We start from the raw sequence: 24582 nt of genomic DNA, 5'->3' as shown, positions 1-24582 counted from the left end.
TGCTGGATGTGTTGTGTGTGTATAGACACACTGTGCTAAAACAACTACCCTCTTCATACCGTATATTAATTAATGTTATATTAATACATTGGTATCAGTCTCAGCTACATTGGAATGCTTTACCGTACACTTTGCAAAGTTAGGTATTAACCTTTGAATAGACGAGAGCTCTTTTTACCAATACCGTGTGCCCAAATATCTGATATCAGGACCCATGCCATTGTATTTTCTAAGACATGCTCCACGAGAAGCACTCACTTCTTTTGACAATTCTGACACTAAAATGCTACTGAGAGTTAATCTATTGGACTCCAAACATTTTTTGTTCAATAACAATCGGGAAATCAGTATGACCCAGGACACCATTTATCTCTCCTTACTCAGAGAAAACTACCCTGGAAAGCAACAGCATCACATCTAATCTTCATATAAGGGCCACACTAAAGTATAACCTTTAAAAAACAAAACAAAACAGGTTTGCCTGTTTTCTTTCCTTTTGCCAACAAAGCAAGCATTTAAAGGAAATTTTTCAGAGCATGTCTATGTCTTATTTTAGTCACTTGAACTTTTCCATGAGGTTTAAGGTACACCTCTACCCCGATATAACACGGTAAACCAGCGCTCTGGGGCGGCGGTGCTGCGCGCTCTGGAAGATCAAAGCAAGTTCGATATAACATGGTTTCACCTATAACGCGGTAAGATTTTTTGGCTCCCGAGGACAGCGTTATATCGAGGTAGAGGTGTATATCTGGACTTGGACCTGGGGGTGTGAGTCCCATCTCAAGGAGACATACTCGCCAGGGCGCTGATTGAGCTACCATGCTAAAAATAGAGTGTAGCTGCAACAGTATGAGCTGCAGGATGGGCCAGCCACCCTCAGTACGTGCTTAGGGTCTCTCATGGGCTTGTACTTGGGGCAGCTATGCCTCCTGACACTCACACTACTGCGGTTTGATTCTGTTTTTAGCTCTCTAATGTGATGAGAACTAGCATGAGTATGTCTCCTTGACACCCCCGCTCAAAGTGTAGACGTAATCCTAAAACTTTATACTGATTCAAAATCTAGCTGTAATTCTTTATTTATTTTAGCTTTTATAAGATGGAGCCTTTCATGGATAAATTTGATGAGCTACTACATTAAAACATAGATCAAATTAAAATCATGATCAAACAGACTCCTAGGGCTTGACGGCCTCGCTGGGTCCCACTGGTGAAAGCCAATGGAACCTGGGCTGTAGGTTCCTGGCTGTGGAAAGTCCTCCCAGAAGAGACAGTCGCCTCTGTTTTGCTGTGGTCTGGGGCCAGCAGGCATAGACCAGACAGGATGAGTGGTCAGGGCAGGGCCATCCCTAGCCATTTTGGTGCCATCAGCAGCCCCTCCCCCCCGCACGGCAGGCCTCTGTGTGTGTGTTGGGGGGTATCTGGCCCCAAGCTTCCGCGGGGGGCAGGAGTAGGCTTGAAGGGCAGGGGGGAACCGCCCCCCAGCACGAGCTGGCGGAGGGGAGCACGTTGGAGCCAGGTCACTCCACTTCCTGCCGACCAGTGAGTGCAGGGCAGGCCCGACCCCGCACTCACAGGGTAGAGCAACCTGGCCCCGGCCCACTCTGCTCTGCTCCCCCGGCGCCCAGCCTTGTGACTTGTGGGGCAGGGAGGAACCGCCCCCCAGCACTCACCAGCGGCACAGCTGGAAGCCAGCGGAGCAGAGTGGGCTGGGGTCGGGTCGGTGAGTGCAGGGTCAGGCCTGCCCTGCGGCAGTCCTCAGGGGAAGGGCTGAAGTGGGGGCGGGGATGTGGTGGAGCAGGGGCGGGAAGAGGCGGTGCTGGCGTGGGGGCCATAGGGAAGAGGCAGCGCAGGGGCTGGAGCAGCATGCAGCTGCGTAGGGCACCAGGAAATTTGGTGCTCCAAATTTCCTGGTGCCCTACACAGCTGCATACTTTGCGTATGGGTAGGGACAGCCCTGGGTCAGGGCAGTCAGGAGATGAACCGATTCAGGCACATCCCCCTCTAGCTGCTGCTGACAGGGCTATCTATGGAGTTCAAATGGTAATTTATCCCCTGCTATCCCCTGACAGAACAAGCTAAAAGAGCTAGAGGTAGTTCTACTGCCTGTCGTCCCAGCGTTGAACACCCGCCAGCCCAAGCTCTTCTGTGCCCTTTGGTCCCTTGCCTACAAACAGCCTCTCCTGTAATCACTGAATAACAAATGAAACGACAGCTTATAAACATTTAGTCTCTAATCCGCAATGAGCGTTCTTACTGCATTCTCTGCATAGAGCTCCCCTTGCTACCAGAGGGAGCTCTACTCATGGAATTGTGTAGTCCGTAATAGGGGCCTGCATTGTGCAGAGGAGTTCCACATTGCACAACTGGGGAGCAGAATTTGCTCTAAAATATTAACGTGCTTCTATTAGCTATAACCGGGGTCAGCAACCTTTCAGAAGCGGCGTGCCGAGTCTTCATTTATTCACTCTAATTTAAGGTTTCGAGTGCCAGTAATACATTTTAATGTTTTTAGAAGGTGTCTTTCTATAAGTCTATCATATATAACTAAACTATTGCTGTATGTAAAGTAAATAAGGTTTTAAAAATGTTTAAGAAGCTTCATTTAAAATTAAATTGAAATGCAGAGCCTCCCGGACTGGTGACCAGGACCCGGGCAGTGTGAGTGCCACTGAAAATCAGCTTGTGTGCTGCCTTTGGCACGTGTGCCATAGGTTGCCTACCCCTGAGCTATAAGAATATATGTAATGAGCTTTTTAAAAATCCACTATGGGAGGAGAACAATTTACAAGAATTTATTTTACGCCTTACGCCCATGTGTATAGTTGCGTGTCTGGTGATACACATCATGCAAATATAATAAGACACATCATCATGTTTTGAGGCAACATACATCTAATTTACCTGTGATGTATCATTGCATGCCTCATATCACTTCTTACATTCAAGGCAATTATAACTGTAGAACAACTTGTTTTGATGAATGATGATATTTGAAGGAAAATACAGTGCGCATGAGGGCTATGTGGTGGGATGGTGAAATTACTGTTACCACTGTCAGAGAACAACATTAGGGGCCTGAAGTTGATGGCAAACATATAACTGCTTCACTGTCAAAACTAAGAGGGACTCAGGTTCATACAGTCAAGTTCAGCAGGCTTTCCGGAATGGTGTACAAACCTACAGGGCCTTTTTTCCGTAAGCTTGCCAATTTAAACCCTGCTCCAACTCCCACCTAACTCAATGGTAATGTCTTTCTACTGGCAGAGGACAAGATTATTTTTCCATGGAGTTGGACTGGCCTGCTAGAGAGGCTACATTTGCAGTTTTCATTTTCATTCCTATGAAAATTAAAAATGTGTCAGAGGTACCTATAGTACAGCAATTAAACCCTCTGTTTAAAGCTCTAAATCACTACAGCCTTAGAGGCAGGTGTGGCCTAACAGCTGCAGCAGCTGACTCGGACTCAGGAGACCTGGGTTCTCTCCTTGGTTCTGCCACTCACCTGCTAGACAGTCTTGAGGAAGTCACTTTACCTGTCTGTTAACTAGCAGGGCCAGTGCTACCATTTAGGCAAACTAGGCTGTTGCCTAGGGCACCAAGATTTGGGGGCACCAAAAAGCGGTGCCCCCAATTTTTTTTTACAGCATTCTTACGCCCCCTCCCCGAGCGCGCGGTCGCCGCTCCACTTCTCCCGCCTCCCAGGCTTGCAGCGCCAATCAGTTGTTTGGCACCACAAGCCTGGGAGGGGAGAGGAATTAGAGTGGGGGTGGCATGCTGGGGAGGAGGTGGAGCAGAGGTGAGCTGGGGTGGGGAGCTGTGGCACACTCCCCGGGCCGGGGGGGTTGGGAGCTGCTGCGGGGGTGCCTCAGGGCCGGGGGGGGAGCTGCTGTAGGGCTCCCCACCCCAGCTCACCTCTGCTATGCCTCCTCCCCGAGCACACCGTCGCTGCTCCACTTCTCCCGCCTCCCAGGCTTGCGGCGCCAATCAGCTGTTTGGCGCTACAAGCCTGGGAGGGGAGGAGAATTAGAGCGGGGATGGTGTGCTGGGGAGGAGGTGGAGCAGAGGTGAGCTGGGGTGGGGAGCTGCTGCATGGCTCCCAGGGGTGGGGGAGGCGCCTCAGGGCGGTGGGGGGGCACAAGATGGAAGTTTCGCCTAGGGCACGAAACTTTCTTGCACCAGCCCTGTTAACTAGAGAGGTGTGTCTGTTACCCAATCTATTAAAGGGGATGGTGATACTACCTTTCTTTGACAAGCACTGTATAAGAGGTAGGTATTATTAACTATTTCCTGTAAGAGTTTTTCATTTTCAAAATCCCCCTTATTCTTACATATTTATCTATCACTCAGATTCTGACAATGTTGTTCAAGGTATCTCTTTATAATTTTCCCTGGCATGGTAGGAATGACATTACTAAGTAGAGAGGGTAATATTTAAATGTTTTGTGGCTAAATTGCTTACAGATGTCAAATTATTTAGATTAAATTAGAATATTGTTCAAAAGAAAATGAATGTTTAAAAGGTATGCTATGTAAATTTTCTAAGACTGAGTCATTCTTACAAGGATTAAGGACAGACCTGTGCAGAGAATGGAAACTCTGTTTTGTTAAGGAGTTGGAGATTTAAAAATTGTTCTGATTAGGAATTAAACCCAATAATTTTGAAATTCTCGAAGAAAGAATTTTTTTTAAAAGAAGTGGTTTGGGGTTGGTAAAAACCTTTTTTTAATTTAATTTAATTTTATAAAAGATAATATAGTACAAAATAAAAAAAATCATAACAAAAAGACATTTTGAAAGGAAAAAATTGCAACATTTCATTATAACTTCAAAACAGGATGTTTCAATATTGTTGGAACTTTTATTCAATTAAATGAAATACTGGCAAAATTGATGCAATTTTTTAAATTGTTTAAATTTGAACAGAACTGAATTCTCCAATGGAAAATGTTCTGGTCAAAGTTTTTCTGAATCAGCTCTAATTAAGAAACAATGAATTACTAGAAAGACCAGTGGTTGTGTAAGATTTTAACCAATGGGAAGAACATACACATTTTGGCAACTGTATATTTGCTAAGACACATCAAATTTTACAAACCAGTAAATGATTCTTTGACATCAAAGTTGTCACTTATCACCCTTTAAAATGCTGGAGAAAAAGGGCTTTGTTTTGGTCCTTTTGAATTTGTCCAGTCTCCTCCCTCACTACAGCTGGTCAAAAATGCTGACTTCTTTATGGAGTATTTTCAAAAGATCTTGTGTAAATATTCTGGATAAAATAAATTAATCATAATACTGAAAAATTATGACCAGCTCTACTTTCTCACTATGTCCAGGCACTCAGAGAAAAGCCTCTTCTAAACTGGTCTTTCCTTCCTCCTCCAATTATTGATCTTGTAACTCTGAAACTTAGCAGGTGTTTTGACAGATAATACATAATGGTCAAGATAATGCACAGACAAAACCTAAAACCAAATAATTGTAGCAGGGCAGTGTTGTCAAGTGGACCGAACACAGGAATAGGAGCCAGAATCTAATGAAGTCTAATCTTGGGTCTAATTACTGACTCAATGGCTTTGGGCAAGTCCTTCAGAATCTGAGCCAAAGCCCAGTGAAGCGTTTCCATTGATGTTACTGCGCTGTGGATGAAGACCTTAACCTCTGTATGAGTATGTATATGTTGCAATCGGAGGTGTGATGACAGCACGTGTAAACATACCCAATATAGCTTTAATTTAGCTCGTGCAAGTACCAACAGCAGTGAAGCTGTGGCTACACAGGTGTCAGCATGGGCCACCCGTGTAAGTACTCAGGGTTCTAGATGGGCTTGTACAGACCATGCTGAAGCCTGCTGTTGTGACTTCACTAATGGTACTCACGCTAGCTAGATTAAAGCTAGCTCGGATCACGTGCTGAAACCACGCACCTTGGCTGCAATGTATGCTTTAATTTCGCTCTCTGTTAAATGGGAATACTAATATTGATCTATCTCATGGGAATACTGTGAGATGTAATTAATGTTTGCATAGAGATAGCAAACTGCATATAGCAACTGTAAGTGCTAAAATTTATTACCTTTTCACTCAAATCCCTACTTTAAAAATACTTCTTATAGAAATCCTTTAACTATTCCTCTCCAAAATTCATTTTAAAAAATATTCTGCACTGCCTGGAGATTGACCTGCACCAAATCAAGAGGTGTAAATGTGCAATCTACTCAAATTGTTATATTCTGTCTTACTTAGTTTACGAGAGCCCTGGGGCAAGATTGTATCTCCTGCCGTTTGTTGTACTTCAGAGAAAACATTAATGGTGTTCAATAAATAACAATTCCTTTCATGTGTGCAACTCCAATTGCTTTACAAATACTAACTAAGTAAACGCCAAAGCTTCACTCTGGTAATGTGGAGTATGTGTTTATCATTATATTCATTTTACAGATCAGTAAAGTGAGGTACAGAAAGCTAAATCCCATTCACCTTATTCCAGTAGTCTCCTTGATTGTAATAAGTATTTAGTGGTACTAAAACAAAAAGAAAGTGAGCAAGTTTTCTATACAGAAATCAGGTGAAATACCATGATTAGTGTACGAGTGTGAGAACTAGCAACAGAACCCCAGAATCTCAGACCTATGCCTTAAACACTAGGCAACATTTTTTAGTCTTTGCATAATACAAAATGAAATTATAGAAATTGAAGAATCGGGCTGGTTGAAAATTGTCCATCAAAAATGTTGTTAGACAGAAAATTGGGTTTTTCATACAACAAAATATTCTGTGAAAAAGTATCGCTTGACCATGGAAAATTCTGATTTTTTGTTGAAAAATCAAATGCCCCCAAAATGAAATCTTTCAGCCAAAAATTAAAATATGTTGTTTTGGATATCCTGCCATTGTGCCGCATGAGAGTTGTAGTTCCATTTCCTTACAGCCCCATCATTCTCTATAGACTGGGCTCCCATTTTTAAAATGCATCTTCTCATCTCCCATGATGCATCATGGCTAGGACTCCCATGGTGCAATTACCTCCCCTCACCATAAGGAGAGACCATGGTGTATCATGTTAGATGTTGTCAGGAGTGAAAGTAACTTAAAGGACTTACCAGTAAGCCGGAGTCCTGAGCGGGGGTGTGGCCTCAACTGGAAGAGGCGGGACTTTAAAGATTTAAAGCCCCAGCCTCTGGCAGCAATTTAAAGGGCCTGGGGCTCCCCATAGGGGCCAGAGCCCTGGGCCCTTTAAATCACCACTGGAGAAGCCGGTCCAGTCCGGTACGCCATACCAGACCGGACCGGCTTACTTTCACCTCTGGATGTAGTCCAGCCAGGGAGTCTGTCTTTCAGAAGAGAATGAGAGTAGGAGGCACCCCAATTGCAACTCCCACGAGGCACTACAACTGCATTTCCAAATCAAGCTCTCTCAATTTTCAGCCAAAATATTTTGGTGGGTTTTGTTGTTGAAAAATAGACCAGCTCTATTTGAAAGCTTTATATCACACCTGGCAGACATGAAAGAATTTCCCTTCACCACCCCAATACTTTTCTAATGAATGATCAATCACTAGTTCAAGGTTAATTAGAAGGAGCACAATTTTTCATCTCCCACAAAATATGTATAAATCATTTTTTTAGCCACATTTAATTGACGAATGGCTTAAAAATTACAGTAGGTACAGGAAATTCGTCTGTACAGTGCAGCCAGGTATATCAGTTAGTACATGCTAACATTAATTGATTTATGTGAATGGAAAGTCCATATATAATTGCAACTTGAAAACATGCAATTTTCCACAAGAGAAGGAAATAAGATATACAATGTGGATGAGTTATATATTATGTATGTAAGTTTACTACAAAACATAGCATTAATCCTATACTGGGATTTAGTATTGCAGACCCCTGTATCATGCAAATCCCATTTGCCTTTGGTGGGCCAATGCAACCCCACATGGACATAAAAATCTGTATTAGCAGATCCCAACGAAGGATGAAGGCCCATGAAATCAGCACGTTTGCCCATCATTTCCGGACAAAGAAATATAGCTATTTTATAATTTATACTGGTCACTTCCTCCAAATCAAAATCTCTACAGCAAAAAATAATCAAGAGAGACCAGTGAAAACAGTCATTAACAGAGTGAAACATTGTTGCAGCTTGGTTCTCCCAAGGGTTGAGATCTATGAAATATGTGTATCAGCTTCAACGATTAAAACTGAACAAAAGCCTAAAGGAATCTACAACAGCCATTAAAAAAAGAGAAAAGTTTGAATCTGACTTCAAAAAAGCAATTTTGGTTTAGTCTCAGTTCTAAACTGTAGAGACTGAAAGTTATGCAAACTTAAATGAAAACCCATACAAGGGCACTATGAGCCCTGTTGTGCTAAGCCTTACTGACAGTTATCACCCTTACCAGTGAGAGACATCCCATGTCATTGCAACAGCTCTGAGAGTAGGACCACTCACATAAGTACGGGTTTGCAGAAGCAGGTCCTTTATTGCCTACAGTAGCAAAAGGAAAAGAAAAAAAATCTTACTGTTTTTTCTTTCACTGTTTCCACACGATCAGGTCTTGGCAAAGGTGCTACTTGAGCTAGGGTTTCTTCTTTCTGGATTTTTTCATGTTTGGATACCATTTGTGGAATCCCAGTGGCCAAATCTTCCTTCTTAATCTCCTCTTGTTTCTTAACCTGCAGTTCTTCAGGAGGTACTTTGGCTTCTAATTTCTCCTTGATACCTTGTCCTTTAGTCTCAACTTTGACGTCCTCTTTTTTGTCCTCTGGGAGGAATGGTTTCTCTTCTGGGAGTACACATTTTTTGTCTTCTTCCAATTTGCTTATAAGTTGCTTTACATCTGAACTTATCTCCGGAGGAATTTTATCCACTGACGCCGTCTTTGCCAGTTTCCCCTGTTGATGTTTTGGATCGTCCTTCTGTATTCCCTGGTGAATTTTATCAGCTGAGGGTTTCCTTGTCAGTTTCCCCTGCTGAATTTTTGGAGCTTCCTTCTGAATTCCTTGCTGGATTTTATCAGCTGATGGTATCTTAACCAGTTTCCCCAGCTGGAATTTTGGATCTTCCTTCGGAATCCCCTGGTGGATTTTATCAGCTGAAAGTGTCTTTGCCAATTTCCCCTGTTGAAGTTTTGGATCTTCCTTCTGAATCCCCTGCTGAATTTTATCAGCTGAAAGAGTCTTTGCCAATTTCCCCTGCGGAAACTTCGGAACTTTCTTCTGAATTCCTGGTTCTTCTTTTGATTTTTCCACTATTTGGGTAGGCAGTGCTGCAGTTTTCGGAGGGTGATCTGACTCGGTTGGCATAGGCTGGCGCTGAGGAACAACAGATGGTTTGGATACTGATTGTGAAGGGGCTGCCATTGGAGGTGGCATTTTGCCCATATCCCCAAGTTGTCCTGATATTGCTCTTTGTCTCTGGCAGTTTAAGCACAGCCATTCTTGTACCTATAACATAACAAACAACATTAAATAAAATAAATATTTTTGAAAGTAAAATCATATTGTGCTTTTGGCTGTTATTGTTATCACTACAGTACTTGTAATCAAAATCCTATGCACATTGTACACAATTATTTTCCTGGTTCCCATAGATAGCTTTTGCTGGAAGACTCACACCATTCATCTAAACCACACAGAATGCAACATTTTAATGCAAAATTTAATGCATCAAAAGTAACAGGAGGGCATAAATACCCTTGAAAATATCATTCACCCAAAATATTGCTGTTCTTTTTTAGAAAGCTTGCCCATATATGCCTAACATCTAAGCCTCTTATACACATTGAGACAATAACTTCCTGTATGTTTGTTCATCGTTATAATAGGATGGTCTGTCTGTTTAATGGACTGATTTGGACTTTTGTTTATCTGTTTTTCCGATAGAGATTAGTTCTTTTTCCCTATTCTGGATTTTCTAGTTTTGTGTGATAAAAGTGTGTGTGTGAGACAATGGGATATGAATGAAAGACAGGTTATCCTTCTTTTGTTTTCTTCCTTTGGTAAATCGTTGCTGCATTCTGTCTCTCTTTCTACCTTTCCCAGAAAACTAGGAAAAGGACAAATGGCAAATGGGCACCTGTGCATAAACTCATGTTGGTGGTTGCCTGGCTACAGAAGAGTCAGATTGCTTTCAGCAGAACTTGGCTATAGTTGCAGCAGGCTTCAAATGAGAACCTGAGACATAGTAAACAATATAAAAAAAACCCAGAAACCTCTGGAGAAGGAGTTAGCCTGGAAACTTTAATTCAGAGCCAGCTAATGAGCCCCATTATTGGACCAAGATCCTTATGCTGTAAATTACAGAAACCTTTGTTGTGTGTTTCTTTTTGTTCTTTTCAACAAGATGGGGGAAGGCCTAATAGATTCAATTTCTTTTACAGCATTTGGACTGGAGCTCCTATTTTCTTCATAGTGCCAACCCAGTGGCTTAGTGTCTGTTGAAACACCTATCACTTGGAGGGTGTTATTTGGAAACATAGAATATAATAAACAGAGAAATAACAGTGATAGTAATAATATGTTAGAAAACAGTGGCTGAAGAACAGAGACCCCTTTAATTTCTACATCAAAGACATGCTTCAGATAATTTTAGAATGGAAGTATTCTTGCAAAAAAAAAAAAAGAAGGTCTTTAAAGGCTAATCCTACAATCACAGAGGTAGAGCTGGAAGGGATTATGTTACTGACCTGGGAAGAAAAAAGAAAAATGTGCATCCAGTTCTGCAAGGTGTCCAGGGCCAGATTTACAAAGGTATTGAGGCACCCTAAGATAGAGATGGGTGCCAAATGGCTAGGCGTCTAACTGCCATTGAAAGTCAATGAGACATAGGTGCCTATTTCACTGTGGCACTTTTGTAAATACCACTAAGTGCCTATCTGCATGTTTTGGCACCTAAATGCTTTTGTAAATCTGGGCCTCAGCCACCAAGCACCTCACATGAGGTGCTCAGCCCTTGTATTCTTCTTTTCTTCCCACAGTGCAGTTTATATTTTGCTCTGTCATACTCAAGAATGGTCGCAACTGAACGTCAACCAGATTAAAACTAGCAATTGCCCTGTCATTTTGTTTAGGGTTACCATACGTCCTCTTTTTCCCGGACATGTCCGGCTTTTCGGCAGTCAAACCCCCGTCCGGGGGGAATTGCCAAAAAGCGGAACATGTCCGGGAAAATGGCGGCTCTGTTTAAGAGCCCGGCTGCCTGAACGCTACCGGCTTCGGGCAGCCCCGTGCCTGGAGACCCTGCGCCGCTGGAGCCCGGGAGGGGAAGTGCCCAGCTGGGGGCGCAGGATCTGGAGGCACGGGGCTGCCCGAAGCCGGTAGCGCTCGGGCAGCCCGGCTCTTAAATAGAGCCGTGGGGACTGGAGCCTCCAGCCGCCGGGGCTGTGTGTAACTGACACAGTGTCAGTTACACAGAGCCCCAGCCCCTGGAGGCTCTGTTTAAGAGCCGGGCTGCCCGAGCGCTACCGGCTTCGGGCAGCCCCGTGCCTGGAGACCCTGCGCCCCCAGCCGGGCACTTCCCCTCCCGGGCTCCGGCGGCGCAGGGTCTCCAGGCACGGGGCTGCCCGAAGCCGGTAGCTCTCGGGCAGCCCGGCTCTGTGTAACTGACACTGTGTCAGTTACACACAGCCCCGGCGGCTGGAGGCTCCAGTCCCCGCGTCTCTATTTAAGAGCCGGGCTGCCCGAGCGCTACCGGCTTTGGGCAGCCCCGTACCTCCAGACCCTGCGCCGCCGGAGCCCGGGAGGGGAAGTGCCCGGCTGGGGGCGCAGGGTCTGGAGGCACGGGGCTGCCCGAAGCCGGTAGCGCTCGGGCAGCCCGGCTCTTAAATAGAGCCGCGGGGACTGGAGCCTCCAGCCGCCGGGGCTCTGTGTAACTGACACAGTGTCAGTTACACAGAGCCCCAGCCGCTGGAGGCTCTGTTTAAGAACCGGGCTGCCCGAGAGCTACCGGCTTCGGGCAGCCCCCTTGCCTCCGGACCCTGCGCCCCCAGCCGGGCACTTCCCCTCCCGGGCTCCGGCGGCGCAGGGTCCGGAGGCACGGGGGCTGCCCAAAGCCGGTAGCGCTGGGGCAGCCCGGCTCTTAAACAGAGCCTAAGAGGAGCAGAGCCTCCAGCTGCGGGGGCTCTGCTCCTCTTCGGCTCTGTGTAACTTATACAGTGTAAGTTACGCAGAGCCGCCGGAGCCCCGGAGGGGAAGTGCCCGGCTGGGGGCACAGGGTCCGGAGGCATGGGGGCTGCCCAAAGCCCAAGCGCTACCGGCTTCACGGTTTGCTGGGCAGCCTCCAGACCCTGCGCCCCCAGCTGGGCGCTTCCCCTCCCGGGCACCAGCTGCGCTGGGGAAGCGCCGGCTGGGGGCGCAGGGTCTGGGGGCTGCCCGGCAAACCGTGATGCTGGTAGCACTGGGGCAGCCCTTTCCCCCTGGCTGGGAGTGGGAGGGAGGAGGGGGCGGAGTTAGGGTGGGGAAGGGGCGGAGTTGGGGCGGGGCTAGGGGTGGGGAAATGGGCGAGGCCATGGCCCGTGGAGGGTCCTCTTTTTTTATTTATGAGATATGGTAACCCTAATTTTGTTTCTGTCCTTACAGGCCGCTTATGAAGTCTTACAAGGCCAAGAATAATAACCGGAATTCTGTTAAGCATTCCACCAATATCTTGCTGGCTCTAGGCCAAAACAGATTTAGAAAATATAATAAATAGTAAGAATTGTAAATTATTTATTAGAATTGCACATGAAAAGAGTGTTATGTGTGAATCAAACGCTTATAAAAACTAAACTGCAAACATGACAAGGTCTGAAGAAGGGATTGTTTAATATTTAAAATAGAAGTAGCCTTCTTTGTCAGCAAATAGATCATTATGTTGCTAGCATCCAAAATGAGGGATATCTGCACTTTAGCGTGGTTCACATATTTTGTCTAAAAATTGCACTTACCTACTTAATATTTTACTTTTCATTACAATGCCCCATACACATGAGTATTAGTAATTGTCACTGACACAGAAGCACATAAAGCATTTGAAATAATTGGTAATTTCCCCCCCCCCCAATAAAGACTGCAAGATCTAACTCTTTACTGAGTCATCTGTAGCTTCTTATATTGATTTCTATAAGGAGCTAATCAGGACAGTCACATAAAAGCCTGATCCAACACCCACAGAAAGTAAAAGAAAGGCTCCCATGACTTCAGTGGACACTGAATCAGGACCTTAGCTCAAAATTAGAGAATGTGTGTACACGTGCCTGTGTGAGTTTATGGTCAGGTCAGGTCTCCAGTACAGACTTATATCCAGTACAGACATTGCTCTGGGGTGTGTTTGGCCATTATACCAACCTAACCCCCTGTGTAGACAGCACTATGTTGGCAGGAGAGCTTCTCCCATTGACACAGCTATTGCCTCTCAGGGAGGTGGATTAACTATGCTCTCCTGTTAGCATCATAGGAGCATCTTCACTAAAGCGCTTCAGCAACATTTTAAGTGTAGACCTGGCTCACTATAAATAAAAATTTGGCCCAGTGCCAATACAGACTCCAACACTTTCTCCTTAAACAAAAAACACCCAAAGAATGCTCTCCACTAACCCTTCAGGCAACAAGCTGTATGAATAAAGAAGTTATTTTGCCTGAATGAACTTGGGTCAATGGCCCCCACCATTACAGTCTCCTCCATTTTAAATCAAGGAGATGCTAACCCAAGCCCAACAGCTGCTATGGATCTTACACAATAAGAAAGACCATCTCCAAAGTAATGTGGGCTACTAGAGTCATAAAGTCATAGAGTTTAAGGTAAGAAGGGACCACAAGATCATTTAGTCTGACTTCCTGTACATCACAGGTTACCAATGCCACCCAGCACCCACAACAAACCCAACAACTGAAATTAGTCTAAAGCAGCGGTTTCCAAACTTTTTTTGATCGCGCTCCCCTACCAGTACAATTTTTTTGAGCACACACCCCTTGCCGCGCCAAAGCAAAAAACCCCAAACAAACATAAAAAGCGCACCTCCTGCCGCGCACACCCAAGGATCCTCTTGCGCACCCCACTTTGGAGACCACTGGTCTAAAGTACTAGAGCCCTCAGAAAACTAAACTATTCTACGTCACAGGCAGCAAATAGGAGGGACTGCGGTGCACCAATCCCCGAGGCCCCCAAACGGCAGGGGATTGATTAGATGAGATATACCGAGATGATCCTGGCAAATGATCTATCAGTTTAGTTGAACAAACCTGGCTCTGTTGCCATCTTTCAAGATTTTAATTCTGAGATTTGCAATAATTCATGTTTTTCTTAAAGACTCAGATTCTACAGTCATGTGAATATGTGAGAATCTCAGATGTATTTTTATTTTTAAGGTAATTTTTTAACCTGCATGGTTGGGGAGAAAAGCATGAAAACGTGACTCCAGTATAGTGTAACAGGGCTCAAAACCAGAATACAAATAAAAGGAACCAAAATGTATTTTTGTAATTGGTCTCATGATTCATAAGCCAATCTAATGATTTTTGGGGCCTGTAGTGAGGCCGTGTGGCCTCCTTCTGAGCCAGAGGGGGAAGAACCACTCTCCCTGCCCACGTGGGTGGCGCCAGGACTGCCTCACCCCTCCCACCGGAAGTACAACACCAGAACAGGAAATATAAAGGGCAGGGCCTCCCGCTCAGTTTGGGGTGAGACACAGAGGGAGACAGACATTCCCAGCTGCTGACACTGCTGTTGAGCCCAGTGATGCCCTGCCATGGGACACCTACCCAGAAGAGGCAAATGACGCCCCGCTAATCCAGGTACACCCCAAGGGGAGGGGAGGAAGTGGCCCAGGGGCAGCCAACCAAAGTGGCAGTCTGGCTGCAGCTTTGCCTCAGCTACGGTCAGTGTGTTGCAGTTGGGAGCCCTGCTGACCCAGTGGCAGACCACTCCGACACTGTTAGGGCTCTGGGTTGGGGGTCCGGTGGAATAGGCCCAGACCTCACCTGCCACCACCAGGGCCTGGGTTTGTTGGCTGTCTGCTGAAGCTAGGACGTCTGACCCCTGGGCTTGCCCTGTCTCTGAATCAAGAGACCGGGGCTAATTGACTACTGGGTTTTTCTCCGACTCTGCTGCAAGAGCCCAGAGCTGAGTGATTACTGGGTGTGCCCTTCTCTGCAGGAGGAGATTAGGGCCAGTTGGGACACTATCGCCAAACTGCTAGTTCCCCAATACTAGGCTGAGATCCCAATGATGTAGTGAGGTGGGATGGCCTCCCTCCAACTCAGAGGGGGAGGACCGACCACCACACGACTACACTGCCAGACTCATGAGTTTGGAATGTTTGGGTTGGCGGTCCTCCATGAGCTATATCCTCTGCTTGTATAAATTAGTGTTGTTCCACTGAAGTCAATAGACCTATGTGATTTATATCAGCTAAGGATTTGGCCTCACATTATGCTTGATGCGTACTAAATTTATTTTATACTCAGACTCCTTATGAATAAGTTTACTGTATTCCACCTCAAGGTAGCAAGCTGTTGTTGCTAATATCCCAAAGTATTAACGTATGAGTTGTATTTATGTATGAAGTATAATCCAATATGTTGCAGATGTGGTACAAAAGTTCTTAATGATTATTGCTCTGTGGAGATAATTCCATTTGCTGAAATTTGCTTTCATTCCAATTTGGTTTTGAAACCTACCTGGTTTCCTGCCAGCTCATCTGGAGCATGTACATTGGAAGGCCTAAGGGCCTTGACTCTGGGCTAGTCTGCCTGGCAGGCTTTCCTAGAGACAGGCAGTCTAGCTGGCAAGAAACTATCAGACCCTTATGTGGTTTCTGGAGGAACTTTGTCAACATTTTGATTTCAGTCAATCGGCAAATTCTAAAGCTCTATTAATAATCCATTGGGACTTTTTGTTGCATATTCCTGAGATTAGTACAGTCCTAGTTTCTACAGAATTTATATCTTCAGCATCTCCCACCAGGTTGGGTATGATCCTGAATGATCTATGCTCATTGAACACCTATTGACTCCAGGGGTTCTGCCATGTGCGGAGGGCCTTGCAGGACTGAGCCTTGGAACTGTCAAGTTTTTTCATTCTGTGTGGAGATGCAGAGCTATTCTACTGACTCACACAAGAAACCAGCTCAGTGGGATTGCTCTAGGTTAGCAATGGTGTAAGTGAGAGCAGACTCTAGTCCTGAGGTAGGTCAAATAGTTAAAAGCCCTTGGAACAGCCAAGTCATGAGGAAGCTGGCTTATGATACTTGTATGTACAGTCCTCATCAAAGATAATAAATAGCCTGATCCAAAGTCCATTCAAAACTATGGAAAGAATCTTACACACTACAGTGGGCACTGAACCATGCTCATAAGCTTTTTTTTAATCAATTGTTTTTCCGCTCCAAGGCCACTGGTGCTCAGCACTCAAAGCATATTAACTACCCTCCTTTCTCCCCTGATAATTAGTTCTGAAAGAAATTTGATCTTTCAATAAATGGCCAAATTATATCACAATTTTCTTTTCATCTTGGATGCATGCTGGCAGTTTTAAACCTTAATCAATGATCCTAGATTTACAACTGGGAAAAAGCAGATTCCCAGATCAGAAGGGACCTTTATGATCATATAGTCAGATCTCCTGTATAACACAGGCCAGAGAACTTCCCCAAAAATAATTCCTAGAGCACTGCTTTTAGAAAAAACATCCACTCTATATTGAAAAGGAGTCAGTGATGACGAATACGCTACAACCTTTGGTAAATTGTTCCAATAGTTAATAACTCTCACCCTTAAAAGTTTACACCTTATTTCCAGTCTGAGTTTGTCTAGCTTCAACTTCCAGCCATTGGATAATGTTATAGCTTTCCCCGCTAGATTGAATAGTCTGGTCCTGGTTCTGTCTTTGGGAGGCATCAGTTACAAAGAATGAAGAAACTTCTTTATTCGTGAAGAACACAAATAAGATACAACCAAGTTTTCCTGAAAATATTTTCACTATTTGTTTCATAAAGTCTCTGTCCAGTCTAGTTATTTCATGTTGCAAAAATGATCTGAGCAATATTAGAAACACTAAAAACCATGCATTGATTTTTATTATCCCAGATGAAAGTAGCACAGCCAGAAACAAATTTGGGCATAAAACCAATGCAAAAATAATCATTTGACCATTACAGTAACTAAATATAACATGTACTGCTACAGTATGACTAATATATAGCAAATGGAGAACAATCTCCCACAATATCATTGATGCTTGCTCTGTCTCATGAGTTTTGTAAAGTTTCTGTCTTCCAAAATAACTTGATCAAATGCCATAGATTTTTATTTAAAACTGCTAAATGGCAACACTGGAGAAATACAGGTCAGATTTTGATACCTTTAGTCACAATGAGTAGCACTTTATTCCACAAGTAATTCAATTGTTTCACTGGGACTGTTCATGATGTATGGTACGACTTAAACATGAATAAAGGTATCAGAATCTAACCTTAACTGTATTGATTTGGCATAAAACTCGTAAAAATGTTCATTAAAAACCCATGAAGTAAAAATACACCGTGATTCTGTGATATTTCATCCAAGAGTTCACTGAGTTCTACGTACAGCTTAGACTGATATCCTTTACGAGCACATTGCCCAGTATATTAAATAGAGGAAATGTCTTTTACAGTAATGTTATTTAAGTGCAACTGAAAACATTCATGAATTTTAATCAAAAGTAGCCTTTTTTTAATACTAAGAATCTACTTGGCCTATTTTTGCAGGGTGACCCAGTAGAAAATACTGGGAGTTGCAAATGTCTATCTGAAAACATGTACAATCATAGAATCATAGAATATTAGGGTTGGAGGAGTCCTCAGGAGGTCATCTAATTCAACCCCCCGCTCAAAGCAGGACCAACACCAACTAAATCATCCCAGCCAGGGCTTTGTCAAGCCGGGCCTTAAAAACCTCTAAGGAGGGAGATTCCACTACCTCCCTAGGTAACCCATTCCAGTGCTTCACCACCCTCCTAGTGAAATAGTGTTTCCTAATATCCAACCTAGACCTCCCCCACTGCAACTTGAGACCATTGCTTCTTGTTCTGTCATCTGCCACCACTAAGAACAGCTGAGCTCCATCCTCTTTGGAACCCTCCTTCATGTAGTTGAAGGCTGTTACAAATCCCCTCTCACTCTTCTCTTCTGCAGACTAAATAACCCCAGTTCCCTCAGCCTCTCCTCGTAAGTCAATGGTCACACACTTATATTTTGGATTAAACTGAAGAGACTCAATGTAAAAACAAAACACTTGACCAGTTGCTCTCCATACCCCCTAATTGTTTCTCATGTTTTCCCTCTTACTTACCAAAAATATCCCTATCTCCTCATCCCTGCATAATTCCAATCCAATCTACATCTATGTGTTAATATCTTATCATGTCACTTCCACTCCTTGCTTTGCCAATTATGCCAGTCCCTCTTATCTGCTTCCCCTGCAACCATCAATATGCTACCCCTATGTCTTCCCAATTCTGAGTCATCAACCCACTATCCGCTCTCCACTTCAATCCTTCATCAAGATTCACTTCTTGTGCCCTGCCCACATGAAATGAGTCAGGCATTTCAATAATGTTACTGATATATTCAAAATGAGAATACAAAACAACCCAGTCACTCTCTCCTCTGGTCTTCCCTGTGCATGCTATCTATTCTGTGTCTGTTTTGCTTATATTATAATCTCTCCAAGGCAGGGACTGTCTGCATTTTGTACCTCATTTTGTCAAGCCCATAAAAAGAAAAAAAATAAGCTGATGAGATAAACTGCTGATTTTTTTAACTGTCTGTCTTCAGGACATAAAGGTAAAGGACCTAGACCTGAATTCGTTACACATGTGAATGATTACATGACAGCAAATTTAACTGCTCGTATGAGTATGGGTTAAAGACTCCTCATCTTTCTCCTTGCACTCTCTGGTTATGTTTTCACCGAGTCATCAGTTCTCAGATCTTGGGATTCTCTAATGAACAAGCAGGGGTAACATTCCTTTTCTAAACCGCACAATTTTAAATTGCCTCTGAAATGCAAACTGCATTTTCAGAACCACGTGTGTATCTCATCACAATAAAGTTTATAAATCCTTTTTATGTCAGATCTTGATTCCCTGTCAGAATCTGTAAAATCAGATTCTGTACCATAAAGTCATATGCCTGAGTTTTAGCCTTGTCTTTTCCTCAGTTAACCTCATGCCCTGAATACAAGCTTTTCCCCAGGGCTATATTTTCAGTTTGCCTGTCAACCCACATTTATTATGACTTGATAAATGGACATCATCTTCCTTCAGCAGTCTTCACTGGATAATTCCTCTTGCTTCCTTTCGACTCCTTAAAGACTTTACACCCTTTTATCACTGAGTTGGGTGTACTGGTTATCAGTATTATAAACAACACTAATGTGCCTTAGTGTTCCAACTCCACAGCTCTTTCCTGTTTTATCGGGAATCCCGACAATCCCATCCTGCTGGACATAGTAAAAGCAGCTGTTATACCAATTCAGCTTTCTTATATACAAATACCACCATGAAAAGGGCACACATCTAGACATTCAATACTAATGTATTGTCTCTGTTTTTCAAGTCACGCAAGAGCTCAGGCACTGCAGTTCCTAGGCTCATGTATTCATATATTACAGTGTCAGAAAAGTTAAAGTTGAAAATGTTGATTAGGTCAACTAATCCATCTCCCTGCCTGTGTAGAATTTTTATTAGAGTCTATAGTGATCCTTTATCCAGTCTAGTTTTAAATGCCTAGGGTACGACTATACTAGAGTTTTTACATGGAGTTAACTGATTGTCAGTTTGTTCTGGACTACAAATGTCTGTAGTTTAACCTAGAGATCAGCCTAGCAAGTTTCCTTGGAATGTCTGGAACATATGTTTATTCTTCTGCCAGAAAAAAAAAGTATTACTATGAAGAGGAGCAACATAGAGAAATCATGGCAGAATCACTGAAAAAATCATTGCTCCAAATCACTGACTTTAAAACATAAGATACAATGAACACGTTTGCAAAGACAAACTACTTCTTATATTATCAAGCAACACACATTCATTGCAAGAAGACAAAAATATCCATAATAAATGAAAAGTGAGAAAAAAAATAGCCCTTTATTTTAGTTAAAAAAACAGAATGTACTCTCAGATGCTCTGTAAAATACTTTCATTGCTATCAAAATCTACTTGCTTTTCTTTTGCCTTTGTAGTATACAGGCTCTGAAGATTGTTTTCTTAGAAAGTACAGGTAACAAGTCAATTGCATTTAAAAATATAACGTTGATATTAACATTAATATTGTGCAGTCATAGGACTCAAAAGCAATTTTAACCAGTGTACTTTTTTGGAGGTAGTTTTTCCACTGTTTTAACATGATTAACAATATTCTCAAGCATGTTAATAACATTGAAGAAATTCACATCTTTTAACTGTACTGACTACCAAGCTCCCTTGTTTCAGCTTCCAAATAAACAGACTTACTGGTTTGACTACACTTGAAAGTTTGGATTAAAATAGGGTTGGAGGAGTTTGAAGTGCAATAGCTTTCAAACAAGGTATTCTTATTCCAGAATAAGAGTGTTCACACATGGGGTTAATCAGGAACAACACCATGTGTAAATAAGCCTTTAGTTTTAAAATGAAACTTTTTTTTCTATTTAAAGTTGCAGTTAAGCTGCAGTTTTACTCTGAAAAATGACTATGAAAAATTCCATCTTCTTCCTTTACAGATCTGTTCCCTATGAATATTCAGAGTCATATTTGCTGCCTTTAGTGATAAAAATATCTTTTCATACTTTTTACTGCTGTTAAAGTAAACAGCTAAAATAGAGTGAGGTGGATTCTCTTTTTTCTTGGGTATCAGCAGAATAGTTTGCTATATCCTGATCAGATGCACACTCACTGAGGACAATGGGTTTGCATAGTTGTCATTAAGCCTCCAATTCAGCTAAGGGCTTATCAATACGCTTAAGTCTCACTGGCTTCATTCAATGCAGTAAACATATCTGCTGAAGCCCAAGAAAAAACAGAATCCACCTCACTCTCTTGTGGCTGTGTTGGCTCTACAGTGGTTTTAAACAGAAGTAAACAGCAATGAAAAGTTTCAGTGTTACCTGAGTACTACAAAACCTTTTGCCTAGTTAGGTCTACTGTCCCTGACAATGATGTTATTTGAACAGAAATGTGATGTTACCACAACATGCAGTCTGCTTGATTTTGCTATTCAGTGTATGAACTGTCTTTCTGCATGGTGCTGTAATGGGATTTACCTTTTTGATTTCTTGCCATCAAATAAGCAGTAATAAAAGTAGAAGGTATTGTACTATATGGCTAGAGTCCAGACTCCCCGTCTTAGATTATGGGAAAGCTATTCAATTTGTGTTTCGCTGAAGGAAAGGCAGTCTTTCAAAAAAAAAAATAATTCATTAATTTAGTAAGACTTTGTTTAGCTTGAAATTTTTAGAGACACTTTTTCTTGATTTACTTTATTTGCCTTCAGTTCCCCTAGGTATTTTGGATTACTCTTTCTCTCATTAAAAAAAATAATTTTCATTAATAAAGTGTGTCTATAATCCTGTAGGTTAAATGCAGAGTAGGTAGAATTACTTTACTATTACTCGATAGGATCAAATTGAACACATCTGTTTAGATGGCTTTGTATTATTTATAATTGGGTGTTGCACACAGGCCCAGTCAACACTCCATTGGGCAAGGCACTACACAAACAGGTAAAGGAAAATGGTCTCTGTCCCCAAAGAATTTACTATCTAATTTGAATGAAGATGAAACAAGTGTGTAACAAACAACAGGAGGAAAGGGAATGAAAGTAATGACCATAAGATTGCAGTTACACAGGGCACACAACTTGATTGTTCCAGATCATTTAAGATAATTATTTTTAAAAAATATAAACAGTATCAGCTAATTTGACTGCAGATCAATCTAGCCAACATTAGTTGATCAATATGTTGTAGGTGTGACAGGAGGAATGCATCTTGAGGAGGAATCTGAAGTGGAAATTAGCAGCCTTACAGATTAGTTCCAGGTATAAAGTTCAGCTTGGAATTTAGTGCAGAGATCTTCCCCCACACCCAATCTAATTACTATGTACAATCCTCCTGATCAGGACCCACCTTTTTTTCTAAATTCTTAATGGTTATTATAAAGTTTTTATCCAAATTTGTACATAGCACACATTTTTCAGCTTTTTTACTTGCTTCTTGGATATCACAGTAATGGGCATAGTATGAGAACCTGGACAGATGAACAAGTAATACCATTCACAAAGAATATGAAATACCCCAGTGAGACTTTGTTCTACTACTTTGTACTGCCTTAAAAGGCCCTTGCTAAAGGGTAATGCCATGGCTCCATGAACAAATGCCTTTTATCCATTGAGAACACTCCAAGGACTTACTATTAAGATTTAGAGGGGTAGAATGTTAGTCTGTATCAGCAAAAACAGCAAGGAGTCCTTGTGGCACCTTAGAGACTAACACATTTATTTGGGCATAAGCTTTCATGGGTTACTTCATCAGATGCATGGAGTGAAAAAAAACAGTAGTGCATCTAATGAAGTGGGTTGTAGCCCACGAAAGCTTATGCCCAAATACATTTGTTAGTCTCTAAGGTGCCACAAGGACTCCTCATTGTTTTTATTAAGATATAAACGCTTAAATAGTATGCCATCATTTTATAGAGTGCCAGGGCAGCCAAGAAGTTGGTTATAGTTTCCTGAATCTTTACTCAGCTCTGGCTCCAACACAGGTTAGAGCAGTCTGGGGGCTGCTCTAATCGGTGCCAGCTGCTTATAGTCCCCCTGGAAAGTCTCTGTTCTCCAACCCTGAGCCAGGGGTTGCAGGTAAAGAGGTATAGTTGCATGCAGGTGACTCCCCTACCACAAGACATGCCTAAGAAGGGCAGAGGGAGCAGACTGGGGCAAAAAGAATCTGCCCCTGTATGAAAGATTGTCTGCCACTTTAACCCATCACAGCGGTTTTAAGATTGACCAGGTTGGAATTGCTGAGCATCCCACATGATCATGAAATGAGTGGGCTACAGAATAAAGCAAGGGGACAGCAAGGCAGGCCTACTCCACTGAGAGACCTCAACTCTGGAATGTCATTTCCCTCCATGTATTCCAAAGGTACATCTGTGGCACCTTCAGAGCAAAGCTCAAATCTTGTTTCTTGGCTGGAGTAGTTCTGTGGTTTGTGGGGTTTATGGTGTTATAATTTAGTTTTCTGGCTCTTAGACATTTTTACAGGCATCATGACTGCAGATACTGTAATTTGTTTTGTAGTTATTTCAATTAGGATCCCAGATGCCTTCAGATGTGGAGGTTATACACTAAAATATATTATTAATGTTGTTATCAACCACATCATGAATAAAGAAAAGGAAGTATTTTTTTCACACTCAACCTGTGGAACTCCTTGCCAGAGGATCTTGTGAAGGCCAAGACTATAATAGGGTTAATAAAAGAAGTAGATAAATTCATGGAGGATAGGTCCATCAATGGTTATTAGCTAGGATGGGCAGGGTTGCTGTCCCTAGCCTCTGTTTGCCCAGAAGCTGGGAATGGGCGACAGGGCATGGATCACTTGATGATTACCTGTTCTGTTCATTCCCTCTGGGACGCCTGGCATTGGCCACTGTCGGAAGACAGGATACTGGGCTAGATGGACCTTTGGTCTGACCCAGTATGGCCGTTCTTATGTTGTTATCAACTGCATCATGAATAACGCTGAAGCCAAACTGTGCAGAAATAAGTTTATTCTTTTTTTTTTTCTGTATGGAACATTATAAGAAACTTGCCTTTATCCCTGCCCTAACTGCAGTGCTCTTTGTTTAAATGGTCCATCCTGAAACACAGGCTTTTCATTTTCACATTATTTCAACCAAAAAGCAGTGCCCCCAATTTTTTTTTTACAGCATTCCTACGCCCCCTCCCCGAGCGCGCAGTCACCGCTCCACTTCTCCCGCCTCCCAGGCTTGCAGCGCCAATCGGCTCTTTGGCGCCGCAAGCCTGAGAGGGAAGGAGAGTTAGAGCAGGGGTGGCATGCTCGGAGAAGAGGCGGAGTAGAGGTGAGCTGGGGTGGGGAGCTGCCGCACGGCTCCCCAGGCTGGGGGCGTGGGGAGCTGCTGCGGGGGTGCCTCAGCTGCCGCAGGGCTCCCCACCCCAGCTCACCTCTGCTACGCCCCCTCCCTGAGCACGCCGTCGCTGCTCCACTTCTCCTGGCTCCCAGGCTTGTGGCTCCAATCAGCTGTTTGTCGCCACAAGCCTGGGAGGGGAGGAGAATTAGAGAGGGGGCAGCATGTTCGGGGAGGAGGCGGAGCAGAGCTGTGGTGGGGAGCTGCCGCAGGGGGGGCCTCAGAACAGGGGGGGTGGGGAGCTGCCACAGGGCTGGGGGGAGGTGCGCAAAGTGGAAGTTTCGCCTAGGGTGGGAAACTTCCTTGCACCGGCCCTGTCTCCAATACCTGAGAATCTGCAGTCACTCCTTCAGCCCCTGCCTTTCCTGTGACCTACTGCACAAAACACAATGGCCAAGGGAACCACAGGGGTAATGGATCCATCCCCAC

The 24582-nt window shown here is 43.4% G+C and overlaps 1 protein-coding gene across 1 annotated transcript in view; it reads right to left on the bottom strand.

The window, feature by feature from the left end:
• The window catches only part of PCLO (piccolo presynaptic cytomatrix protein), a 534443-nt gene that overhangs the window by 265956 nt on the left and 243905 nt on the right, over window positions 1-24582 (bottom strand). The window contains exon 4 of the mRNA XM_054016176.1: window positions 8532-9455. Within this exon, the coding sequence (XP_053872151.1) occupies window positions 8532-9455 (924 nt within the window). The remainder of the gene's footprint in view (window positions 1-8531; window positions 9456-24582) is intronic.

The sequence above is a fragment of the Malaclemys terrapin genome, chromosome 1 (assembly GCF_027887155.1).
Source record: "Malaclemys terrapin pileata isolate rMalTer1 chromosome 1, rMalTer1.hap1, whole genome shotgun sequence".
Lineage (NCBI taxonomy): Eukaryota > Metazoa > Chordata > Testudines > Emydidae > Malaclemys > Malaclemys terrapin.
The sequence above is the reverse complement of the archived record's forward strand: the minus strand, read 5'-3'. Positions and strand labels throughout refer to the sequence as shown.